This window comes from Peromyscus leucopus, chromosome 4, assembly GCF_004664715.2.
Source record: "Peromyscus leucopus breed LL Stock chromosome 4, UCI_PerLeu_2.1, whole genome shotgun sequence".
Taxonomy (NCBI): domain Eukaryota; kingdom Metazoa; phylum Chordata; class Mammalia; order Rodentia; family Cricetidae; genus Peromyscus; species Peromyscus leucopus.
This window is the reverse complement of record NC_051066.1, coordinates 2,978,176-3,001,102: the sequence shown is the minus strand read 5'-3', so window position 1 is coordinate 3,001,102 and position 22,927 is coordinate 2,978,176. Positions and strand designations below refer to the sequence as shown.

Below are 22,927 nucleotides of genomic sequence, written 5' to 3'. Positions count from 1 at the left end.
GCCAGCCTGATCTACAGAGTGAGGTCCAGGACAGGCACCAAAACTACACAGAGAAACCCTGTCTCGAAAAACCACCACCACCACCACCGCCACCACCACCACCACCACCACCACCACCACCACCAAAAGCTTCTTGAGTCTGGTGACAAGATCTGTTAGCCCAGCTGCTTGAGGCCTGAGACACAAGTTCAAGGCTTGCTGGGTTACAGAGTGAAACCCTTTCTCAAAGTGAAAACAAACAAACAAACACTAAAAGGACTAGGTATGTACCTCAAAGATAAAGCACTTGGCTAGCACATGCAAATTCCTGGGTTCACTATCTTTTGTGCAAACCCTCTCTATGGGAGCATCTTTAAAGGCAGGGGACAATTAGTGAGATATTGCAATAGCTGTGACTTGAGCAGAACAGGAGTGCTGGGTGAGTAGTGCTCATATTCCAGATGTTGGGAAAAATGGACCAGATAGGAGCAAGAAGGAAAAAAAAAGAAAAAGAAAAAGAAATCAAGGACAAATTTGCTGGGTTCAAATATTTTAGGAACACAGTGATTACACACAGGAAATGTTTAATTCTTCAGTTATAAGGCAAGAATATCTTGTTCTTTTATACACTAGTATTGAAAACCAGAGGTGAATGTGTAGATTTGGAAATAAAATGCTCGTCTTCATAAACAGGAGACAGGGTTGTAGAATGCTTGGCTTTACCTACTCACAAGGCACTCTGGGAAGCCTCTCCTCAGGTGATCCTCTCCCTAAGAACAGAAAGCTATCAGGTCAGGGTGACGCTGTACACCTGACGAGACATGAGCTGAGACCTTGACACTTCACACCTCCCACCTCAGGATTTCCATCAAACAAGTCAAAACTACAATCGAGACGGTTCTGACAAAACAGCAAACCAGAGAATAATTTCAAACTGTAGACCACCTCTCCCCCCACCCTGCCCAAGACAGGGTTTCCCTGTGTAAAAGCCCTGGCTGTCCTGGATCTTGCTCTGTAGCCCAGGCTGGCCTCGAACTCACAGAGATCCACCTGCCTCTGCCTCCCAAATGCTGGGATTAAAGGTCTGTGCCACCACCGCCACTGCCCAGATAACCTCTTAGCTGTCAGGTTAACACTTGTATTAGAAGCCTTTCATCAGCCCCTTTCAGCACATTTACAATGTACACATTCATCCTTTTAAAACTTCTACTTAGAGAGAGGGGCATTCTATGATACATGCAGGGACTGCAATCTCCCATTTTCCTTCCAGACAATCACCCGTGCCGAGACCACCTAGCCCCCTTCTTCATCTCTAATGGCAGAGTGAGGCAGGCAAAAGGGTGAATCGACTGGGCCCTTTTGGGACCTTCTGGAGAGAAGGCACTCGAAAGTAGCATATCACCTGAATCTGCTGGCCAATTTGAGTGGAACCAGCCTACCAGAGAGCTGTGATCTGGTACATGGATGAAGGATGATACAACCACATAGATACTGTCTTGCGTTTATTCACATAGAGGGGTAAGAATTGGTACAAATCATAGACATTGTTTAAATACAAATAAATAGTTCTAGTTTCCAAAGAAACAACTCTAGCTAATCCTAAGTATTTTCTAGGTTCCTATTAAAAATAGAAGGCTATTGGCGTCAAGTTCTACCCCACCACAACCCTTTGAGAACTTAGGATGAAACGGTGAAGTCTACAGTCTAAGAAGTCACCAGACAAATGGGAGCCAGTGTTCCCACTTCCCTGAATGAGCTCCTAAGTGGAAAGAGAGTTTCTTGCGTCATAGATACACACAACTAATAAATTCAGGAAGTATCCAATATCTAAAGACCGGCCTTGGGAAAAGTGGTAAGAACTCCTCCGAAGCAGTTCTGTCGACTCTAAAACCTCAGAAGTCGAGTCAAGTGTCTTAACCTCAGGGAGACTTGAGTTTCTACACTCCAAGTTATCATGGGTGGCACCTGTGGTGAGTGACAGTGATTTGCCTAGCGGAGAATGGTGCTGCTAATCAAACAGTCTGTCAGGTCCGGCACCAAAATGATCAACACTGAGCTAAAGAAACACATACCCAAGGCTGTCTGTTTACGTTTGTCTCTATACTATCATATTCAGTATGTCCAAAGACAAAGCTATCTGGGGAGAAGCATGCTGTCAGAGTAAGACTCATTTTTAAGCTGTGCCATCTTCCAAAACGACAGAACACATGTGGTTGTTATATCTTGGTGCCCAAGCACTGGCGGCACTGCCCTCCTCAGCTGTACAAGGTCACTCAGCCACTTTTCACACCCCACAGAACTGCTGGAAAATAACGGTGGAGAGTGACCAATGAAGTCAACTTTAGGTTCTCAGAGAAATGTTCTTTTCTACCTAGACTGATCAGGGTATGATGCTAACTGGAACAACTTCATGCTATAAAACAGTCTCTTGGAGCGAGGGTATTAAAATCCAGGTTAGTAATAACATTTGGTATTACAGAAGGCAAGGTTATTCAGATTTAAAACCATGATTGCCAAATAATAAAAGCTGGATTTCCAAATAGAATACTGCTGTGATATAAAATGCTAAATTTGATTCTACACTTTGTTGACATAAACAATTTTAAGACATACACCATGTTTTCCTAATTGAGATTTGGAAATAATAAGCATAATTCTTAAACAGATCGCTACAATATTCACTCAAGGGATCAGTTGCTTTTTGCCAAGAATTCTCTTTTTAGTCCAACTGAAGGATTTCCACGGTAAATTCTCAAACAGTTCTAAAAATGACTGAAAATGTCTCTCACTTCCCACCCTCACCCTTATTTTTTGTTTATGTTGAAAAGATGTGTATACATAAAAGTGCTCAAAGTTTTTGGTAGATGTTAATAAATTAGTTTCCTGATTTAAATAACAACTTTGTATGCTTTTCTCTCTGGCACATTGTGTTTCTGGAGTTACAAATCCAAACAAAGCAGCCAACTAGAGCAGCTCAGTGTTCAAATCACAGTTTGGACACGTTCCTATTTATTCTGGATGATGCTCAGTTCCACACATAGTTCAGAGAAGACACATCCATATGAATACCAAACACGTTATGTTAGCAGCCCTAACATGTGACTGTGTTGTTGGCAGTACCATTCACATCTACAAAGACAAAGAGAAGGATTTCAAACACGGAGACCATTTGCTTTCGCTGCTCTGGTAATTCATCATCATCTTCGAGACTTCCAGGCTGTTCTGGAGTAAGGAGTAGTCCTTTTCTTATCTGGTGGTTTGAAGTAGGAATAAACGGGTGCGGCCGGGTACTCTGCGTCAGGGTTCTCTGCCATCATTTTCAGCTTCGCTTCAATGGCTTTGATCTTTGCAGTGACACTGGAAAAAGGACAGCAGAGGGTCAGAACGTGCCGGGGACATTCAGAAAACCCTCCCGCTTCCCCTCCTTACACTCATGTGTATTAGGGAAGCCATACAACATGAAACTATAAACATGAACCAAGAAAAGTCAAGTCTGACAACCAGTTATGTTTTTTATGACCTAAGCCTAGGCAGTTCTGCGTACTTCACATGGCGTTATATAGTTAGTCTTCAGACACAGACACCAGGTGGCATCTCCGTGCCTGTCAGGAAGTAGACAAAGATAGATCGACAATGACGTCAGAATGTAGGGTATAGTTCTTATTTTGCAAACGTTAAATGGCTAGCAAGTGAGAGTTGAGATCTGGATACAAACTGGCTCAAAACCCCATGTTATTAACTAATACACTAACTACCATACCATTTCAACCACCGAGCAGTATCAGGAAAAAAAAAAATCTAGAAATCCTATCAAGTCTCTTTGTCTGTCTGTCTCTCTTTTAATTTATGTGTATGGATGTTTTGCCTGCAGATATGTCTGTGTCTGGTGCCCTTGGAGTCTAGAAGATCCCCTACAACTGGAGTTACAGGTGGCTGTGAGCCACCGTGTTGGTGCTGGGAATTGAACTCAGGTCCTCTGGAAGAACAGCCAGTGCTCTTAACCTCTGAGCCATGTCTACAGCCCCAAGTTTCTTTTAACCAATTAACCAATATGATACAGTGAGCCAGACACCCACCATCCGATGGACTTGACCACTTTTAATCTTTCTAACAACAAGAGGGGTTCCCCTCAGGATTTTATGGGATAAGTGTACCCGAGAGTCACAAGGCTAACAAACTGCAGAGCTAGGAATCCACCTGCCTTTTTGTCAAAAAGCCTTTGCTTTTCCCTCTGCATCAGAGAGGGAGCTGCATAGCTCTGCAGACACACAAAGGATGAGGTGAGGGGACGCTGCAAGCTGAGAGGCATTTAAGTCTGACTAGGGACACTGGAATCGCTGGAGTAAAATGCAAAGCACTCAGGCAGCAACATGTTGCCTGGCAGATTCCCCATTTTTCATTCTTGGTGCCGTCAATGGTCTATAGCTAGGGAGACAAATTTGTAAGGAGTGTCTACAAGGTCTTCTAGAGGTCCTCAAAGGGCATACAGTGGTTGAACATTCTCATAGGCAACAAATTAAAAAATAAAGTCAGCAAGAAAAGAACAAATGTGTGAAGAGACAGACCCTTTCCCTGCATACAGTTGTTCAAACATCGCATGGATCCCACAAATATGCACCATATTTGCATTAGTAGAAGAGCCCTCTATTGCAATAAAATCCTAATGTATTAATACACCAGGCTATCTGATAAACAGCTGCAAGTACAGAGTCTGACAAGTTAAAGCCATGTTCACTATAACATGGAGACCATCAAGCATAAATCCAGAGATCAATACAGCAGAACTATAAAAATCTCCATGGAGATCAGATTTTATGGGGATGATGCCATATGGATATGAGCTCTCAATGACACCCAAAATATTGTTTGTTTTCTAAGTAATTAATTTCAATTTCAAGACCATCTCTTCCTCTTGCAGTTCAGTGAGATGCTTTTAAGTCTGTGGGGTTCATGGCACATTGCATATAAGGACATGTTTCCTTCTTGTCCGGGGTTCTGTCCAAACAGGTATCACAAATTTTATAATCTTACGATAGACTGAGTGTAATTGTTGATTTCTGATCCACGGCTGTTGCTTCGAATTCCTTCTTCCTGTTTCCTGACAGGCTTTAACTCTGATTCTGTTGCTTACTACAGCACAGTTTCAGGCATGGTATTTCACTTTTCTAAGCTTTTTATGGCATTAAAGGATATATGCTAAATAAAGGATATAATAAAGTACTTATAAGTTCTTATAGAAAGTTCAATAGACCCTGGGTATTGTTACTGTTATTGTTAAAATTTTCCCCTAAGCTACAGTGCAAAAAAAGAAAAAACAAAACAACAAAACCCCCAACCCCCTCCCCCAAACTGCTTCTGCTCAACCACCCACTGAACGTCCCTTTTCTCCTCATCTGTCAGTGCTCCTGTTCTGAATTAACTCCACTGACAATTCATACACACTGGAACAAAACTACTATAGTTGCTGCACGGGTACACAGAATTAATGTCTGCAAACAAGGGAAGCCACAACCAGGGAGGAACTAGTACATGATGGAAACGTCGGAGACTGAGGCCTCGTAAGAATGCGTGTTTTCTGGGTAAGGGCTGTGTCTGATGTATCTCTGTATCCCCAGATCAAGGCGTGGTACGTGACAATTAAACTTGTTCTTTTTTAAGTGAATGAATTCTATAAATGGTGGTACATGATCATGGTGGGGGTGGGTGGGAAAAAGAGGAACTATATACTGAATACATCTCTCAACAACGAGCCAGAGATTCTATTCTAGAATAAGAGTCACCGTGCTGTAAATGAAGGCATGGAAGAAAGACATGGTTGACCTACTGAATGACAGTCCTACAGACGCCACCTTACCTGAGGTTAGACTGAGTAGGTTCAGTGCTTGAGGATGGCTCAAGGCTGATGGGAAGGATTTTATCATTCTTGTTATGATCATATCTCTGAAAGCGAGAAAAAGGAAAGTATTCCTGACTGTAGTGCATGGTTAAAACATGCCAACCCTACCCAGATTATCTCAGCATATTTCCAGTCTTAGGCCTGTATTATATTTAATATCATACAAAAATCATCACAGTTTTGGTCTAAAGCAGGTTAGGAAGAGAAGTTGAGAAAAAGCTTTTGTCTAGTCATTGGTCTTCATCACTGGGAGAAGAAGGATTTCCCAGCTAAGAATTCACTGTTCAAATTCCCCAGATGGTACAAATGCACAGCAGGGCTACCCTCTTACATTCTTAAACTGCCATAGATTGCCTCTTACAATATTTGTTTTATTCAAAACACTTTAAAATTCTGGTAGATTTTGCGAAGTACCAAGCATAACATTCAACTCTTAATAGGCCTGAGTGGGGAAGAGAAGTAGTAACAGCATTCAGTGGCAGATACAGAAAACATTACATAGTAAAGGAGTTTAATTTGATGTAAGATAATTACACATTTGTTGTGAAAAGTAAGTGTGGTATTAAGGAGCAATCAGGAGCCTTTGGTCAAAAAGGAACCATGAGGTAGAGATTTCACATGAGAGACAGGATGAAGAGTAATTTCTCCTGCTTGCCTTTTCAATGAGATGCAGGATGAGAAAACACCAGCCAGTCTGGCAAATGAGACTTGATTTTATTCTGAGTAAAAGCACTTGGTAATTCTGTCTTAGACACTAAGTGTGCCCCATCATGACCTGAGATGCTCACAGGCCTCACAATTTTATGATCTGCTTTTCAGCAGAGAATCTCCATTCGAGGGTTGGTTTACTCTGAGTCCTTATGGGAAGTGGGCAGCATGCTTCAGGACCTATGTTCGTCTAGATAAGAGCAGAGGCTCCGCTCTGGCAGCTGCAGACCTGTCTGCGGGCAGGTCTGCCCAGGTCCACTGCACTGGGAGCCGTCTCCTGGGACTGCTCTAGTCCACATACTTCACTACCTCTGTGCCAGCTGAACAGAATACCTTTTTAGAAAAAGAAAACAAACAAACCAGCCACAGCTTTTCTAGTACTTTTCCTCAAGAGATGAACTATAAAATGGACAGGGCAGTGTGCCATTTTTCAGGGCCTGGAGACATCCCACAAACCTACACTATAGTAACTCTCCAGGCCTCTGGAAAAAGGAGACTGCCATGCTTTATGCGCACAGAGAAACTACTCATTTCTCAAACATTTAGAACAATAAATACATTCAAACTCTCCTTAGAGATGTGAGGCTGGGAAGAGTCTATTAATGTCCACAGCAAAAGTAATTTGTTTTCCCTCCAAAGAACAACTCCCATTTAAAAAAAAAAAAAAAAAAGGCAGAGGTTTGAGTGTACACATCAGCCACAAGCAAAAATCAATCAAAAAATGGGATCTGTGGCCATGTGCAGAGAAACAACGAAGGAACCTGCTCTCTTCCTGAGAAGCTTTTCAAAAGAAAAGTCAGGCAAGACAGCAGCAGGGAAGCGAAGAGGCTGGGGTCAAATGGAGAGGTGGCAGCTTTCTGCAGAGACTGGGTGAGGACGAGGCAGGATGCTGTCTGTCTGTCTGTCTCACCTAGACTTACCTTGACTTGAGCGTGAGCCCATCGTACCACCAGCTTCTTAGACAGTGCCAGCTTGCCATTGAGACACTGGATGGCTTGTTCTGCTTCCTGTCCAAGAGAGGGACAATAGTTAGTCAGAAAATCAAATGCTTATTAGTTATCTGTATTCTCACTGGGCCTTAGTAGGTTGCAGTGGCTGGGTTTCTAAGCAAATTGCTTTTGGTACTTGGGAAATGGCTTATAATTTCAAATGGCAAAACAACAGCATCTGAATTTTTAAAAACTGAAACAAAGTTTCAAATCCTCTGTCATTTGTTGGTGTTTGTCAGCTGTAAAATACAGTCACTACTTGTCCCAAGGGGTAGTGTGAGCACTCGCAAACAGGGGAGGAGCTTCCTGGTGTTCGCTGACAGCAGTGCCCCATCAGGTCTACCTTTCTACTCACATGCTCTAGCGGGCGTAAGACAGACTACATCAAGGAACTGTGCTCCCCTCGGGAGCTCTGGAGCCATATCCTGGACTATAGCTTCACAGATATGGGTGTGAAAGAAATCAGTCTGGAAAAGCAGGAGCCAGTCCCAAGAGACTGAGCAACGTTCCTATGTGAGGCAATCTATACACCTAGTTTTCAGAGCACAAACTCCCCTGACCCTTCCCTGATCAGATATAACAGTAACAAGGTTAAAAAGAATTCCTAAAGCTGCATAAAGTCACTGTATATAGTCCCAGCAAACCTGGCCATGCTTCCTCATCCTGACAAACCTTCTTTGCCCCTCAGGTATCCATGAGGCATCCAACTAAGGGTAACCCACCTCTAGTAGGGGTGAAGGGACCCTTAAGGAAGACCTCAATGGCAAGATGCACCTGAGACTGAGGAGTAGCCAAACCGGCATCCCCGGTGAGTTCCTACTATTCGCTATCCACCGTGTACCAGGCCCTGGCTGTTCACTTGCTGCAGCAATGCTCCACTACAGCAGCGTGCGAGACAGGAGACATACGCTTTTGTCTCACTTGGTAGCTTAGAATGCCCCAGTGCTCTATTAGTTCTCAAGCGTCTGCAGCAGGAGAGGCCGACAAGGGATAAGAATTCCAGAAGAACAATTTCCATCTCTGTGCTTGTTTCAAAGTTCACAAACTTCATACTAAATGCCAACCAGACTGTCATACACACACTTACACACCCTCCTAGCCTCCACCTTTGTGAGAGAGCCTCCTCGTTTGCCCCACTTGTTAGATGAAAACTGAGGCCGAAAGAGACTTGCTCAAAGCTAGTAAGAAAAGATACAGGAATACAGAGTATGCTTTATGACCACTAGTCCAGGGTTTTAAAATGAACATGTGTCCCTAACGTGACCTCTGATTTTAATTGTCTGCAATAATCCTCATCACTCTATCATTAAGGAAAAACATATAAAAATAGTTATCATATGACCATTCTTTAATTGCTTCCAAAAAGGAGTGGACAATTAGAATAATAACATATCATTGTTGCCTATAATATCTTCAAAAATCAGAGGAAATAAAAAATACTCAGACTGGTGAGGACAGATGATTTTTTTTGGGCAGTCTTAGGACTCCCATTCATCACTGTGATAGGCATTCTGGCAACTGCATTTTTTTTTTTAAACTATGTAGTCCAGGCTACCCTCCAACTCTCAATCTTCTTGCTTCAGTCTCCCAAGTGCTAGAATTACAGGCATGTATAACCATGCCCAGCTGTGGCAACTGCATTAAGAAAAATTATGTCTTTTTTTTTTTTTCTTTTTGAGCTGTGTAGCCTTATCTGTCCTGGAGCTTGATTTGTAGATCAGGCTTGCCTCAAAATCAAGAGATCCACCTGCCTGTGCCTGCTCCCAAGTGCTGGGATTAAATGTGTGCACCACCATGCCTGGCTAAAAATTAGGCCCTTTGATGATGCCATTCATTCCATTTCCCTAAATGCAGTAAATGTACATAGTTACAGCTATAAAGATACCCACTCCATAATATTTATACTAGTCAGTTACTGGTGGTGACTCATATAACTAATAACTGGGGATCATGTAACATAAATCTATATAATACTATGCAGTCACCAGAAATTATAATTTTTTCTTGTGGTTTTTTTTTTTTTTTGAGTCAGAGTCTCACTATGTAGCCATGGCTAGACTGGAACTTACTATATAGACCAAGATGGGTTCAAACTCAGAGATACCACCTGCACCTGCCTTACAGGTGTGTACCATCACACCCAGCATCTGATGATTACTTTTTAATTGCATCCTAAGTTACATGTAAAATGTACAAATTTCATAGCCAGGCAGTGGTGGCACACGCCTTTAATCCCAGCACTCAGGAGGCAGAGGCAGGCCAGCCTGGTCTACAAAGTGAGTTCCAGGACAGCTAGAGCTACACAAAGAAACCATGTCTTGAAAAACAAACAAGTACAAGCCTTAGATACAGATCACTGTAGACCAACGTGTGCTATTGGGTAGGGTAGTTCAGGGGTTCTTATCTAGCTAGCTAGCATGTACAAGACCCTGAGTTCCTGCAGGCATGATGGCGCACAGCTTTAATGCCAATACTGGAGAGGCAGAGGCAGGTACCCTGTGAGTTCCAGAGAGCCAGGGCTACACAAGTGAGGCTGCCTCAGGAAAAAAAAAAAAGGAACAGACAGACTGGTCCTGGGTGTAATCCCAACATCACAAAAATAAATAAAATTTGCATGCATTGTTTCTGAGACACTGAGATAAAAATACATAAATTATGTAGGCATATGTGTAATTATGTGTCATCAAAGTGGTGTGCGGGCCCATGCACGTGCACATGTAGTGGTCAGGTCAATGCAGAGTGCCTTCTTCCACCGTTCATACCTTGTTTTTACGGCAGCCCCCCCCCCCCCCAACCTGTAATTCATGGACTGGTTAGACTGGCTGGCCACTTAGCTCAGGGGGTTTGCCTGTCTCACCTTCTGCACGCCCTGTGAAGCACTGGGGTCATAATGTGTGCCACCATGCCTTTATGTGGGTGCTGGGGTTGGAGCTCAGTCCCTCCTATGTACCCTTTGGGCACCTGCCTGACTGAACCCTCTCCCTATCCCAGAAGGGTACATGCTGAAAAGATAAAATGGAATCAAGTGTGTGAGTGGCTCCACCAGAAACAGGCCTCAACAGAATTGACCGAAAGGAAAGGAGACTTGGTTGGCCAGCCACTAAAGCATCAAGCAAAACAAGGTAGGAAGGGTGTCTATCACATGCTCAATGTGGGTATGCCAAATCATGTGGCCAGTAGGAACCAGTCATCTTCTGGCTTGAGCCCAGGGAGAGGAAGCTTGTGAAGCCGCACTACTGAAGTCACTGATGGAAGGGATGTATCCTTTAGGGCTCAGTGTGAGGCACACAGAGAATAACCAGACATGACTCCTGCCCATGAGGTCTGGTGGTCAAGAGATATAAAAATGATTACGACACAGTGCAAACTAAGAGAGGGAGCGGGAGCTCAATTACCTGCTTAGTTTCAAAGTTAACAAAACAGTACCCTCGGGGCTGGCCCTCCAAAGCACCCGACTTGTGGAAGAGGAAGTCAAACTGCTTCACTTTGCCAAACTTCTGGAGGAGCTTGAGGAGGTGGTATCTGTGAAGACAGAAAAGCCCATGAGTCCACTCCTGGAATGCTGCTGGCTGCTCAGCCTCAAAGGTGAGATAAAAGAGGGAGATAATTCACCTCAGGCCCAAAAAAAAAAAAAAAAAATTCCCTGGCTACTGCCCTATGCTTTCCTGCAAAATGCTGTATTATTTTATTTGGGAAACAGGATTGTTTGCCTCCACTTGGAATGGGAACTAGAAATGTCATGGCTATGCGCCTGTCCAACACAAAATACCAAACAAAAAACCACACCTAACAAACATCTGTCTGCCTACAAGCACTGTTTGTTTTTCTTTTGGAGAAAGCTCAAAAATAGTGTCGACTTATTTATTTTTTAAATTTCTTGGCAATGATTTAGCATTTGTGAGTATCTGTAACTTCATCAGAAACACACACACACACACACACACACACACACACACACACACACGTGTGTGTGCGCGCGCGCGCTCGCACGCGAGAATCTATCCTGCATTTAAAATAAACAAAGTTGCAAAACCATCCATATTCACACAAACAAAAACCAGCCCTAAAGCACCTCTCTGTTAGACTTTGTAGTGACTCTGCTGAACCCAAACACAGCTAGTGGCACTTCCACAAGGCTTTAGACGTGACTGGAAATTAGGACAACATGGAAGTCAAATGTGACTGAGGCTGGTCTCACCATGCAGGTGATACTGGCCAGCTCAGTGAATCAGCCTACCTCATCTGGGTATGGTCAATAAAAGACAGAGTCAAGGGAGGAATTTATTCCCAGGAGAGGTTCACCACACTATCTCTTGCCATCCTGCTTGCTCCTTTCTTGTATTCCCCACTCCTACAACTCACTTGGCTTCTCTAAGACTTCCGAGTTGTTCAAACAGATGTGGCCTTAGCAGGTTGTTGTGGCCAACCTCCATTCTGACTTCCTGTCATCCATGTAAGGGTGAGACAAACCAACAGCTCTCCCATTTCCTTTTCCTCTGGCCTTCCTCCTGGCACCCTCTAAGCTATTCAAATGGAGTCAAGGCTTTCTCTAAACAATGCTGTCCCCTTGATACTAAAAAGGTATCAGCCCACATGCTAAATCGGTTACTACTCGGAATTCTACCCCACAGGGAGCCAGTCAAGTCCTTGTGGGCACATTTATATTCCTGCTGTTTGCTAGGAGAAACTCACCAAGATTTTATTCTTGAGCAAGATCTCCTTTGGGAAGCAGAGATAGGAAATACGTCACACACTGCACTAAATCTGACACTAATGTGCATCAATAAGCAAGTCCTTATAGTTACTCAGGTGTCTGATACCATTGCAGAAAGACACCATACAGGCCTAGTACTGGGATAGGAGGAAAGGCTCCCAAGCCCCATTAAGGATAGTAATCTGGTCCTTGGACTGGTTTTGAAAAGGAAAAGAACCACAACTCTGTATTTAATTACTATCTTCCATCAGGAGACCTCAATCACCCAATGAGAATGCAGGACTCCCGGGGGGGGGGGGGGGGACGGGACCTGGGAGACATTTCTAGTACAAACCTCTGTTCTTGATTATCTAAACAGGCTACAGCAAGGCTGAGTCTCCCCACAGGCTTTAATTCATAGCCACACCTGCTCTTATTACACCCGTTCAAACCTTCACACCACGTCAATGCCATAGAATGGTGGGTCAAACCCATTTAGAACAAAACAAAACTTCAGGCTACTATGGCTTAGCTATCTTTTCATTAGTTTCGTTCTACTAAATAGCAGGAAGGTAACGCGATTGGCATTTCCTAGGAAATGAATTTTCATTTACTCAGGAAAAAAATGCCAACAGATTATTCATTGTAAAGCTAACAAACACATGCTGCTTGAGAAGTGTGACCTTAAGATTCCAGGAACATCTGCTTAGGTCTGTGTCTTTCAACTTCGCTAGGATTTCTTTTCTTGTTTGATAATTTCTTGAAATTATCGGAACACGGAAACAAAAGGAATGAAATGTTTACTACTTTGCTTCCTGGAGATGGGGACTGCAGGCTGATAGTGAAAAAAGCCTGAAGCCTCTTGCCTTCACATCTGCAAGTACTTTTATCTGCTGCTGGGGTATGGGAGCTCAGCCCTCATCAGCGGCTCGCTTCCCTTAATGAAACGTGCACCGCTGCCTTCAGGAGAGAGAATTAGTATATGCGTCCCCCACACACTTCTGTAACCTAATCAGTGCTTTCTTCTTCTAGTGAGTCATTAAAATGGCCTTCTGGCCTGGTGGCACAGAAGCAATCACATGTATAAACGCTAAAACAAACACCTACTAGGTGCTGAGGACCAATGAGGAATCAGGACCTCTAGACGAATAACCCTCAATGCTGGTTAGAGGAGAGCAATGTATACACAACTATGAACAGTGTACATTTACAATATAGAGCACACATGTTCACGTGTACACACACACACAGGGAAGAGCAGGAAAGCTTGAGAAGGGCTATCTGTACACAGCATCAGTGTGAATGAACACTGTGCAATGAGAAAGTCGAGGTGTGACCTATTGGAAGAGAGGAGAGAGTAGGGACAGGCCATGAAGGGTGTGTATTCAGGGAATTTCGATTTGATGTTACAGGAAGCAGAGAGCCAATGAAATGACCTTTAGGTTCTTTGTCTTTTTTTAGTATGTAAAGTTTTTAGAGAAAATTTTCTTTGTAAGTCTATAAAAATTACTCTGAAGAGAATCTTTTTATCTTGTGCCATACACCTTACTAAATGTTTTCTTGTCTCAGATTTAAGTAAGCAAACAGCAGATGCCATTTCATGAAGGAAGAATATTTGAAGTGGCAGACACCCTGCTGTCACAGGCTCGTGCATCTGCTTCCAGCAAGTCTTGGTTTATCCAGTCAGCACCAGAAGGACACTTGCATATGGTTGGTTCGCCACCTCTTGGCTTTTAAGTTTACTCAATGTGTGGAAAACTGACTTCTTCCCCACAAACTACCCCATGGTCAGTGGAGATTTGAGGTTACACTCCCCAGGCAAGACCTCGGGCAAGCCATGGGTTTGAGGCCCACCATTTCAGACAGAAGTAGAACGCCCTTCAGAGTCATCTTTACTCCACCCTTCTTCAGTTCCGGTCTCTCACACCTCACTCACCCAGCCATCTCCAAGCACACTACCCCACCCGCGTGGAGCAGGAACAGTGCGTGTCTCCTGACAAACCTGCAGCTTCACTCTTGCCCCTCCAACTCACCTCGCACGTATGCAGTCAAGTCCTCACCAAACCTTCCTGTCTCGGTATCAGGTTCTTGTTAATATCCAGTGGCTTTATTCTACAGGAAATTCAACTTGTCGGAATACAACGTAAAGAGCCCATCTCCACCTGACAGTATTCTACCTATCCAACTGCCTCTTCATTACCAGTAGGACTCATTTTTGCCTTAAACTAAAAAGTCCTTTTGGATCTGCTTATATTGAGTCAACTTCCTTGCTCTGACCGACACACTTTTAGTCATTATTTCCCCTCTGCTTAGAAGGCACTATGAAAATTTCTACTGGTTTTCTCTCATACTTTCATACAATGCAAAGGTTACTTACTTATTTACAGAGCACATTTAATACCCGAAAAAGAAAGCCAGTACTGAGTACAGCATGGCAAATCAACATGTGAGGATACTAACTTTTTGGCTTCCCTGCTGAAAGGACTGGTGGTATTTAGAGGTACTGTTATAAGCTTACTGTCTGGGTCTCACAGCAATTTATAAGTTTCCACATGTCTGAATTCAAAACAGGATGCTTTAGGTCACGATTATTCAGTGACTCTATCAGACTATCTGAGCAAAGGTACACTGAATTAGGGAGGAGGAAACGAGAACCATCATCCTTTACTTTGTCAACTGAGCCAACCTGTGTCACTTTCCTTTTCCTATACAGAAGGGCAAATCTGTTCCCCTCACCCAAGCTGTTATGAGGTGAAATAGGAGGACGTCACACAGTATTAGAGTTAGAAGAAACATTTCTGCTATTTAGTTTCGCAGAAACATGAGGTACAATGAAGCTGAGGAATTCGAACACAGTGGAAGTAACATGCACTTAGGCTTGAATGCCTCTGTAAAATCAAGTGCCCATCACTTCAAGTCTCCAGCATCTCCTTAGTCACATGAATGCTTCTGGCATACAGCACAGTCCAGTCCTAAAACACTCTATGTTCACAAAAGCTCTATCTTACAATACAGCAATATTTGGGAGTGATTATTATTTTAATTATTCACATAGGTTCACCATATCTACCCCAAGAAGAGCACGATCCAAGAGTTTATGTATCTGAATCGCATGAGCATGAAGAGCATATTTTTGAGACCAGACTGTCACATTCTTGAAAGGAGACTGATGGACGTCCTGTATAGCTTAAGAAGAATTCATTTTTTTTTTTTTTTTTTTTTGGTTTTTTCGAGACAGGGTTTCTCTGTGTAGCTTTGCACCTTTCCTGGAGCTCACTTGGTAGTCCAGGCTGGCCTCGAACTCACAGAGATCCGCCTGCCTCTGCCTCCCAAGTGCTGGGATTAAAGGCGTGCGCCACCACGCCTGTCGAGAAGAATTCATTTTAATAATACAGATATACACAGAGCAACTAGAACTAATCACAAAATAAATGTGGGTAAATTAAAGACAGAATGCATTGTTCAAATGTTGTTTAAAAAACTATCATTGAGGCTGTAGGATGGCCCAGTGGTTAAAAGCATGGGATGCTCTTCTAGAGGACCTGGATTCCATTCCCAGCATTCACATGGTGGCTCACAACCATTTCTAACTCCAGTTCCTCCAGGGGATGTCACACTCTCTTCTGGTCTCTGCAGGTACTAGGCATACACGTGGTGCACCATACATAAATGCAGCTAATACCCATATGTATAAAATAGTAAGAACAAAAAAGCACCCCCACCACTGTGTTAAGATACCCCTGTAACTATTCCTGATAGTAAATATATGCTTTGTTTCCTAAGAAGAAGTAAGAGAGTATTTAAGGAGAGACACTCAAATCAACTTCTGGAAGAGATTAGGAAAGAAGTGTTAAGGAGCTGGGATACAGTCACAGGAAAGAGAATTAAGGGTCTGGTGAAGAGGAAATAGCAGGAAGTGGCAGCAGTTTTTTTGGTTGGGTAAGCTTAATTAGGAAAACTGGAAGACATTCTGCAAACTCCCCTTGTGAGTCATTAGAAGGTTAGAGATTTGCATTCACAAGTACCATGTGTTCATAGTTCTTCCATGCTGGGGAGCAACTGTACGTTAATTATTTAACTAGGTTCAATATTTTCTATCCTTTGAGAAGCAGGATCTAAAAGTTCATGCATTTGAGCAACTTGAAGGAAATAATGTCTCCATAAGACTCATGAAATTTAGCAAAGCGACACAAAGCTGTCAAGTGAACCACAAGCTTTGATTGACAGCTATGTTTTTGAAAATTCTGAAACAAATCAGTTTAATACAAATCATCCCAAGGTGAGGAAGTCATAGAAGGAAAACAGAGAAAATGGTTTTGGCAATAGAATAGAAATGGGGATACTACAGGTAGAGTACAACACATCTGGTCAGCAGGGCCCTGACCTACACTTGGCATTTAATGTTTGCCTTTGACTGAAATATCAATGGGAAAGTCTTACTCCAATGTTCCTGTCAGGAATACATTCATACACTTACTACGCCATAAACCCAGGGGCAGGTGCCCTTGTGAACCCTCTGATGGACAGCAGGACACAATCAGCACAGAAATCTCATTACCTGAACTACAGCCAACACAACCAGCACTGTGTCCAGACTTCAGATCTCCATTCAAACAAGGAGAGGCAGGAGTGGAAACCCTCTGGGGAGCACCCCTGAGAGCCTGGGTTTTAGATGATGGAAAAATTTAGATGAACAGACATTAATTAAGAGCCTGTGCTGGTTCACACATCTACTCTCAGTCATAGAGAGGATGTTAAATACATTTCACATTCCAGAGTTCCCACGATCACAGCAACATGACATGCAGACAACATAGCTTTACTATCTCTGCAACTTATATGGATACCCAAAGACATCTGCATTTACCTGATTTGAGCTTTCAAAGGTTTAGAAGCTAAACTGGTGTTGTGACGTAAAATCACATCTCTTTTCCTCTTTCCTAATCCCATCCTTAAACACATCTCATCTCACCCCAGACTCAGGAAAGCAGGTTCCCTCTCTTCTCACTCTGTGGTTAGCCCTACTCTCAGAGGAGGAATTCCAAGACTGCTCATTTATTCCATGCTTGCTTTAAGTACTGATTCCACGTAGGTCTGTCTTCTTACCCTTTGCTCCTCTGCCGTCAACCAATACTGTCCCCCCTCAAAACAAGTGGTAGAAATAAAAACCTATTAATTCTCTGCCAAGATATTCCTTTTCACTCTAATGGCTCTGATGGAAAGAGTGGGAGTCAAGACTATTGTATCCAATTGGTAATGTGATCTTGGGCAAAGATCTGTCTCTCAGACCCTCTTTTCCTTTACTGTAGGGAAAGAGAGATGGACAGTATCAGTCATCTCAACCTGTGGAGCTTGCCTAGGGATTGCCAAAAGAAGAGTGGCAAGTGATAAAAGGCTTCGAGCGCCTCTTTTCCCTCCTTGGTCAAAGCAGCCCTGAAGTCATATTTTACACAAGGCTTCTTTCAGATTTACCAGAGGGCTTCTCTTGTTTAAGCTGCTCGGCATGGTGCTGGGCACACTACAGACACTCCGCTCATTTAATGAATGAATGAACAGCAAAGGGACTAGGGTGATCGCTAAGATCTCTTCCCACTCTCACTTTCTATGGTTCTGTGGCTACTTATAGCAGTCAGTCACATGGGGCCCAAATGCCTATTTGTAAAGTTCCTGAGACTTCTTTGTGTTCCTCCATTCTGGGAGATAAAATATGCCTTAGGTTGGCTCTAGAACAATCCCTCATAACCACTGGGTTCAGAGTCAAACAGTTGGCAAAGAGTTCTATTCTTTGCTGAGTAGGAAGGAAGAGGCTTACGACTGAAGGAAATCCAAAGCTGTGTCCTTATAGCTGTGGAGTGCAAATGTATGAAGAATGGGAACAGGCTAAAAAGAGTATCATGTCCCCATCAGAGATAAACTGAAACCAAATGAAGGGGTCGAGATGTACAGCACTGCTCTGGAAGTCTCCTGAGCATCCACAGCAGACACTGCACCTCTGCACACAATCAACTAAGTGATATGCACTTACTCCGTGATTTTGGGGTCCAGGTTGCCAATCCATAATCGGTGTCCTTCCTGTAGAGAGCCCTCTGAAAGGATGGATGCGTTCTCCAGGGGGAGGGTTTTGGTTTCTGCTTCCATCAATCTCTACGAAATACTAAAGGCAATGTGAGCACTGAGGCAGGAGTGGAACAATCTTGTGTGAACATGAGACTTCACATGCAATTTATCCAAGGAAGGCATGCTCTCTGGGCAGTCCTTCAAAGGCCTGTTGTTCCCAACCGGCCTTGGACCAGTTCCCTTGGGACAGTCCTTCTGGCAGTCAGAGCTGCCATTTAGGATAGAGGTATGGAGGGTTTTTAATTTCCTGAGGCAGGAGGCCAAAGGCTCTATCACCACATGGTACACCAGAAAAAAAAAAAAAGGAAAGCCACCAAGAAGATAGTCTTGAATGTTGAGGGAATGGGGTGGGGGTGGGGGTGGGGACGACGGACACACGGGACAGCTTAGGCTCCTGTTCTTGGAGCAGTTCAGCAAGGGAGGAGGTGGCACAAGAGATGTGAGCACAAACACTGGAGTTAGAGCTGGATTTGAAAGCAGGTTGTGTGACTTATTTAATTATCTGAACTTTACAGGTCTCAATTTCATCAAATGTAAAATTAGAAGCAATAGTTCTTATTTTATAGAGTTGTTGTGAAGATTACATACATTAAAAAAATTACCAAACCACATGTTTAACAACAGTAAGTAGTCAATATACATTAGTTATTGATCACCAAGTTTACTGTTTTGGTAGAAACAAGAAGGGAGTTGTCTGCTTTCTTAGTGTAACTTTCAGCAAGTCACTTAACTACTCTTAAGTCCTTTTGTGAGGACAGTATCTCATAAAGGAATGTAGCTCTGCCAAGTTGTACCACTAAGGCTTTTAGGACCACGATTCTTAGAAGTATTCAAGACCAATAATTCTTACTCGTCTTAATTCCCGAAGTATCTCATCTCACAGAGCAGGAGAATGACAGCTGTGGCAGAGGCAGTGATGGAAAGAACAGAGAACCTGGTGTGAGAAGACCTGAATGTTCCACTTCCACTGAAGTGATTTTCCTCAGCACCCCCGTTCCTCTTCTTATTTATTTACTCTATTATGGGGGGCACGTGCATATCATCAGCACAGGTAGAGGTCAGAAGACAGAGTTTTGAAGAGCTGGTTCTCTCCTTCCATTCTTGCTTCGGCCATCTTGCTGGCCCAGTTTCTTCATGTTTTAATATAAACTTTGAGGGGCTGGAAGGATGGCTCAGCAGTTAAGAGCACATGTTGCTCTTGCAGAGGACTGAGGGGTTCAGTTCCCAGCACCCACTTGGCGGCTCACAGCCATCTCTAACTTGAGTTCCAGGAGATGAGATGCCCTCTTCTGACTTCTGCAATCACTGCATACATGTGGTGCACATACATACACAGATGGCAGGTAAAAGACTCGTTCACATAGAGTAAATAAATCTAAAAAATTCATAAAGATAAACCTTGCTTTGCTTATTAAGGTTGCTGAGAAGAAATGAGTTGATAGATGAAAAAAAAATTTTAATAAATCTAAAAATTTTTTTTAAATAAATCTATACTATGATAAAGGAAAGATAAAGGGACAGGGAAAATAGCAGGCCATGCCAGACTTCAGACCTCCCTGCTAGAAAAACAAAAACAAAAACCCCATGTGTCTTCTATATCGAGAGGTGACTCAGAGCTCAGCCCTGTAGGAAATAGTTCTCACCCTCAGAATGCTTATATTTGAAAGGAGAGCAGAACTAAATTTTAAAATAAGTGAAAGTAATTAATGACAGATACTGTTTACAACAAGAAGGATCAAGCGACTTGGGGTTGGACTACTTTAGACTGAATAGAGTTAGATTTGAGTGCTATAACTTCTGATGTTCTCAGGTCTAAAAGGTACAGTAACACCAAAAGATTCTTTAAAAATGCCAAAGATGCCATGTTCCAATTGGAAGAATACAAGGCACTCGACTAGAGAGATCTGTATTCAAAACTGACTTTCCCAATTACTGTGCCTTTTGTAAGTAACAGTATCTCCCTTATGTGTCTTCCTCACACTCTGTCTCTGCCATTTTTTCCCTTCCATATAAAATGAATAAAATGTATTATTTACTTTCTGCCTATGTCTCTAAAACAATAAAAGCTCCTATAGCGCATGGACTCGCCTGGCTTGATCATGGTTCTATGCTCAGCAGGCAGTGCACTGCCTGGCTCAGAGTTGGTACTGTTTTCTGAGAGAATGAATGAAACAAAGTCATTATCTTCTTTCCAAAGACGGGGACAATTATTCCTATATCACGTGGCTATTTTAAATAAGAAAATAAATATACACGTGAAAGCTCAGCACGTGGATTTTTGAAAAACAGTGAAGTCTAATAAGGTAGTATGCAACTACCAAATCTTTTGGGGTTTGCAATGACGACAACTTGGAGTAACAGTTCATAAAATGCCTCTCTAGATCCCTCCCAGCTGAGCTGTATCAACTCTAGAAGCCAGGAGGGGACTGGGGTCGCTTATTCCTAAACGCTACCAGCGGGGTCAGCCAGGGACCAGGGTTTCCCGATTCGCGGCTGCGAAAGGTCACTAATGGGGTTGTTATTTCCGGGCCAGGAGCAGGACAATCCGGGGCGGGGCCTAGAAGCCTGCGGTGAGGGCAGTCTCCGCCACGGCCCCGCCGCCAGGTTGGCGCTGCTACTCACCTGCCAGCCTCGGAGCTGTGCCCTCAGCTCATGCCCTGAAACCAGCTTCCGACGCCCGGGTCCGAGCGAGGGACGGGAGGATACCTCAGGCGAAACACCGGTCGCCGCCCGGCCGCCCGTGACGCGCTACGTCTGCGCCGCCGCGCCGCCCCGTGACGTCATGACGCCCGCACCGTCGCCGCCGCCTCTGTCGCGCGTGTTTCTCTATAATCCGGGCTATAGCTGGTGAGTGGCCTCCAGGGGTCTCAAGGCGCGGGCGGGGTCCAGCTGCCACTGACACTTTTTCAAGGACCTCGAAGGGACCTCGTGGGGCTAGGCTACCGCCCGTGACCGGCTCAGCAGAGTTCGGCTCGACTTAAGGCCAGGGGCGGGACTTCTGGTCCCTCTACCCTCTCGGGTGGGGGCGGGGCTCGTGTCACTCATTCCGCATTTAGAGCCTTGCAGAGAACTCGGTAAATAGTTCCTGATATTTAGGACGTCACCTGACAGGAACGTTGCCTCTTCCGACCAGCGCTACGCGTAGAGGTATAATTATTCCCAGTGATGAAGCACTATCCTTACTAGGGTTTCACGGCTCCCAAGTGGTGGAGTTTAAATGCCACCCAGGCCTGAATCGAACGCCTGGGCTTTTAAAATCGTCACTCTGCCGTCCTGTGGGCAAACAGTTGTCATTTCGATGGTACTTCAACATTTCCACTACTCTGGCAATTTTTACAGATGAGATTGAGATTGCTTAGGAAGTGCTAGAAGCAGGACTCTTGCCTAGGCCGTCTCAAAGTTTGGTGCTCTTTCTTTTCTCCCCATTCTTGTCTTTTTATTAACTCATACACACTTCTTGTCTTCTGGTTTGGTGAGGCAGTAAGTCAGACACTTGCCACAGTAATGTCTTTCAAAGTGACCAGCCATGAAAACTCCAGCACCACATTCATCAGAAGGACGCTCGAAGTTGACTAATTTTGCCATTTTTCATCTACCTTATAGTATTCCAGCACAGCCAACTTGACCTTTCTCTATGTTTATTCTTCTTGGGAGTGGTGTAAGAAAGACTTCTTAGCACCACCACGAAGTTTCAACACAAGATAAAGAGTGGACTCCTTTTGAATTTTGTAGTCAAACAAAGTACAGCCATCTTCCAGCTGCTTACCAGCAGGATCAACCTCTGCTCATCAGGAGGAATCCCCTCCTTACCCTGATTCTTGGCCTTTACATTTTCTATAGTGTGTGAGGGTTCATCCTGGAGCGGGATGGCCTTCCCTGTAAGGGAAGGAAATGCACATTCCATTGCATTTCCCAGAATTTTGGAGAACTTGTAGTTGGAAAGCTGGAAACGTCATCTGATTCCTTCAGTTAATGGCTGAGGAAAAAAACCAAGCTAGGAGAAATGATTTGCTCCAGTGCACGTCCTTGGTAGAGCTGAGATACATGCTTTTTGAATGGGAGTGGTTGTGAATCCAAAAGATACATGTGATGGGGATTGATAAAGTGGGGATATTGGAGTCTAGGCCTTCTAGTCTTTAGGCAAAGCCTTTTGTCCACATTTTATCATTCCTCTTTGGCTTGTGCCAAGGACATTTGGATGCTGTATTGAGTCAGATATTACAAATACCTTTCTTTATATGATACTGAATTTGAAAAAGAGCACACCCTCTTCCAAGCAAAGAACTGGAAAAGCAGTGATAAGAAGCAGATCCCAGGACCTGCCATCAGAAGTGTAGATTCCAACTCTGATGTGGGCATTTTGACATTGGACAAGGATTTAATCTTTCTAGAAGTCTCTTACCATACTTATCACATCTGTACGATGTCTGTGTTCTTGTACTATCCTAAGTACAGAATACAGTAGTGAACAAGTAGATTAGTCTACTAGAATAGTCTATGGAGTGCCAACAGCCATGTGGAGATACTTAGACAAGGATCGAACAA

The 22,927-nt window shown here is 43.6% G+C and overlaps 2 protein-coding genes across 6 annotated transcripts in view; one reads left to right on the top strand and one right to left on the bottom strand.

Moving 5' to 3' along the window:
• Positions 1-1,464: 1,464 nt before the first annotated feature.
• On the bottom strand, positions 1,465-21,128 carry Rbm18 (RNA binding motif protein 18). Of its 3 annotated transcripts, none has more exons than XM_037204478.1 (6): positions 21,005-21,128; positions 18,291-18,437; positions 10,968-11,094; positions 7,504-7,590; positions 5,834-5,919; positions 1,465-3,336 (listed from the first exon to the last, which is right to left on the bottom strand). In XM_037204478.1, exons 2-6 carry the CDS (start codon positions 18,401-18,403, stop codon positions 3,177-3,179), a joined length of 573 nt encoding a protein of 190 aa, XP_037060373.1. In that variant the 5' UTR covers positions 18,404-18,437; positions 21,005-21,128; the 3' UTR covers positions 1,465-3,176. The 3 variants fall into 3 exon arrangements, with proteins under 3 accessions (XP_037060373.1, XP_028741956.1, XP_028741955.1); XM_028886123.2 differs by having other exon boundaries at positions 18,291-18,409; XM_028886122.2 differs by having other exon boundaries at positions 18,291-18,419; positions 21,005-21,126.
• Mrrf (mitochondrial ribosome recycling factor) overlaps positions 19,884-22,927 on the top strand; it is a 61,255-nt gene continuing 58,211 nt past the window's right edge. For 2 of the 3 annotated variants that reach the window (XM_037204477.1, XM_028886120.2), the window contains exon 1: positions 19,886-21,229. In XM_037204477.1, coding sequence (XP_037060372.1) covers positions 20,892-21,229 — 338 coding nt within the window. In that variant the 5' untranslated portion in view covers positions 19,886-20,891. Of the gene's footprint in view, positions 21,230-22,927 lie in introns of all 3 variants that reach the window. The other variant, XM_028886121.2, reaches the window with a different exon arrangement.

Bases quoted from the DNA above. Each gene is read 5' to 3' on its own strand.
- Rbm18 (XM_037204478.1), bottom strand. From the start codon at position 18,403: ATGGAAGCAGAAACCAAAACCCTCCCCCTGGAGAACGCATCCATCCTT. The intron at 5,920-7,503 runs GTAAGTCTAGGT...TCTCGCTTTCAG, and splicing joins GGGCTCACGCTCAAGTCAAG to AGATATGATCATAACAAGAA. The intron at 3,337-5,833 runs GTAAGGTGGCGT...TCCTTTTTCCAG, and splicing joins CCTACTCAGTCTAACCTCAG to TGTCACTGCAAAGATCAAAG.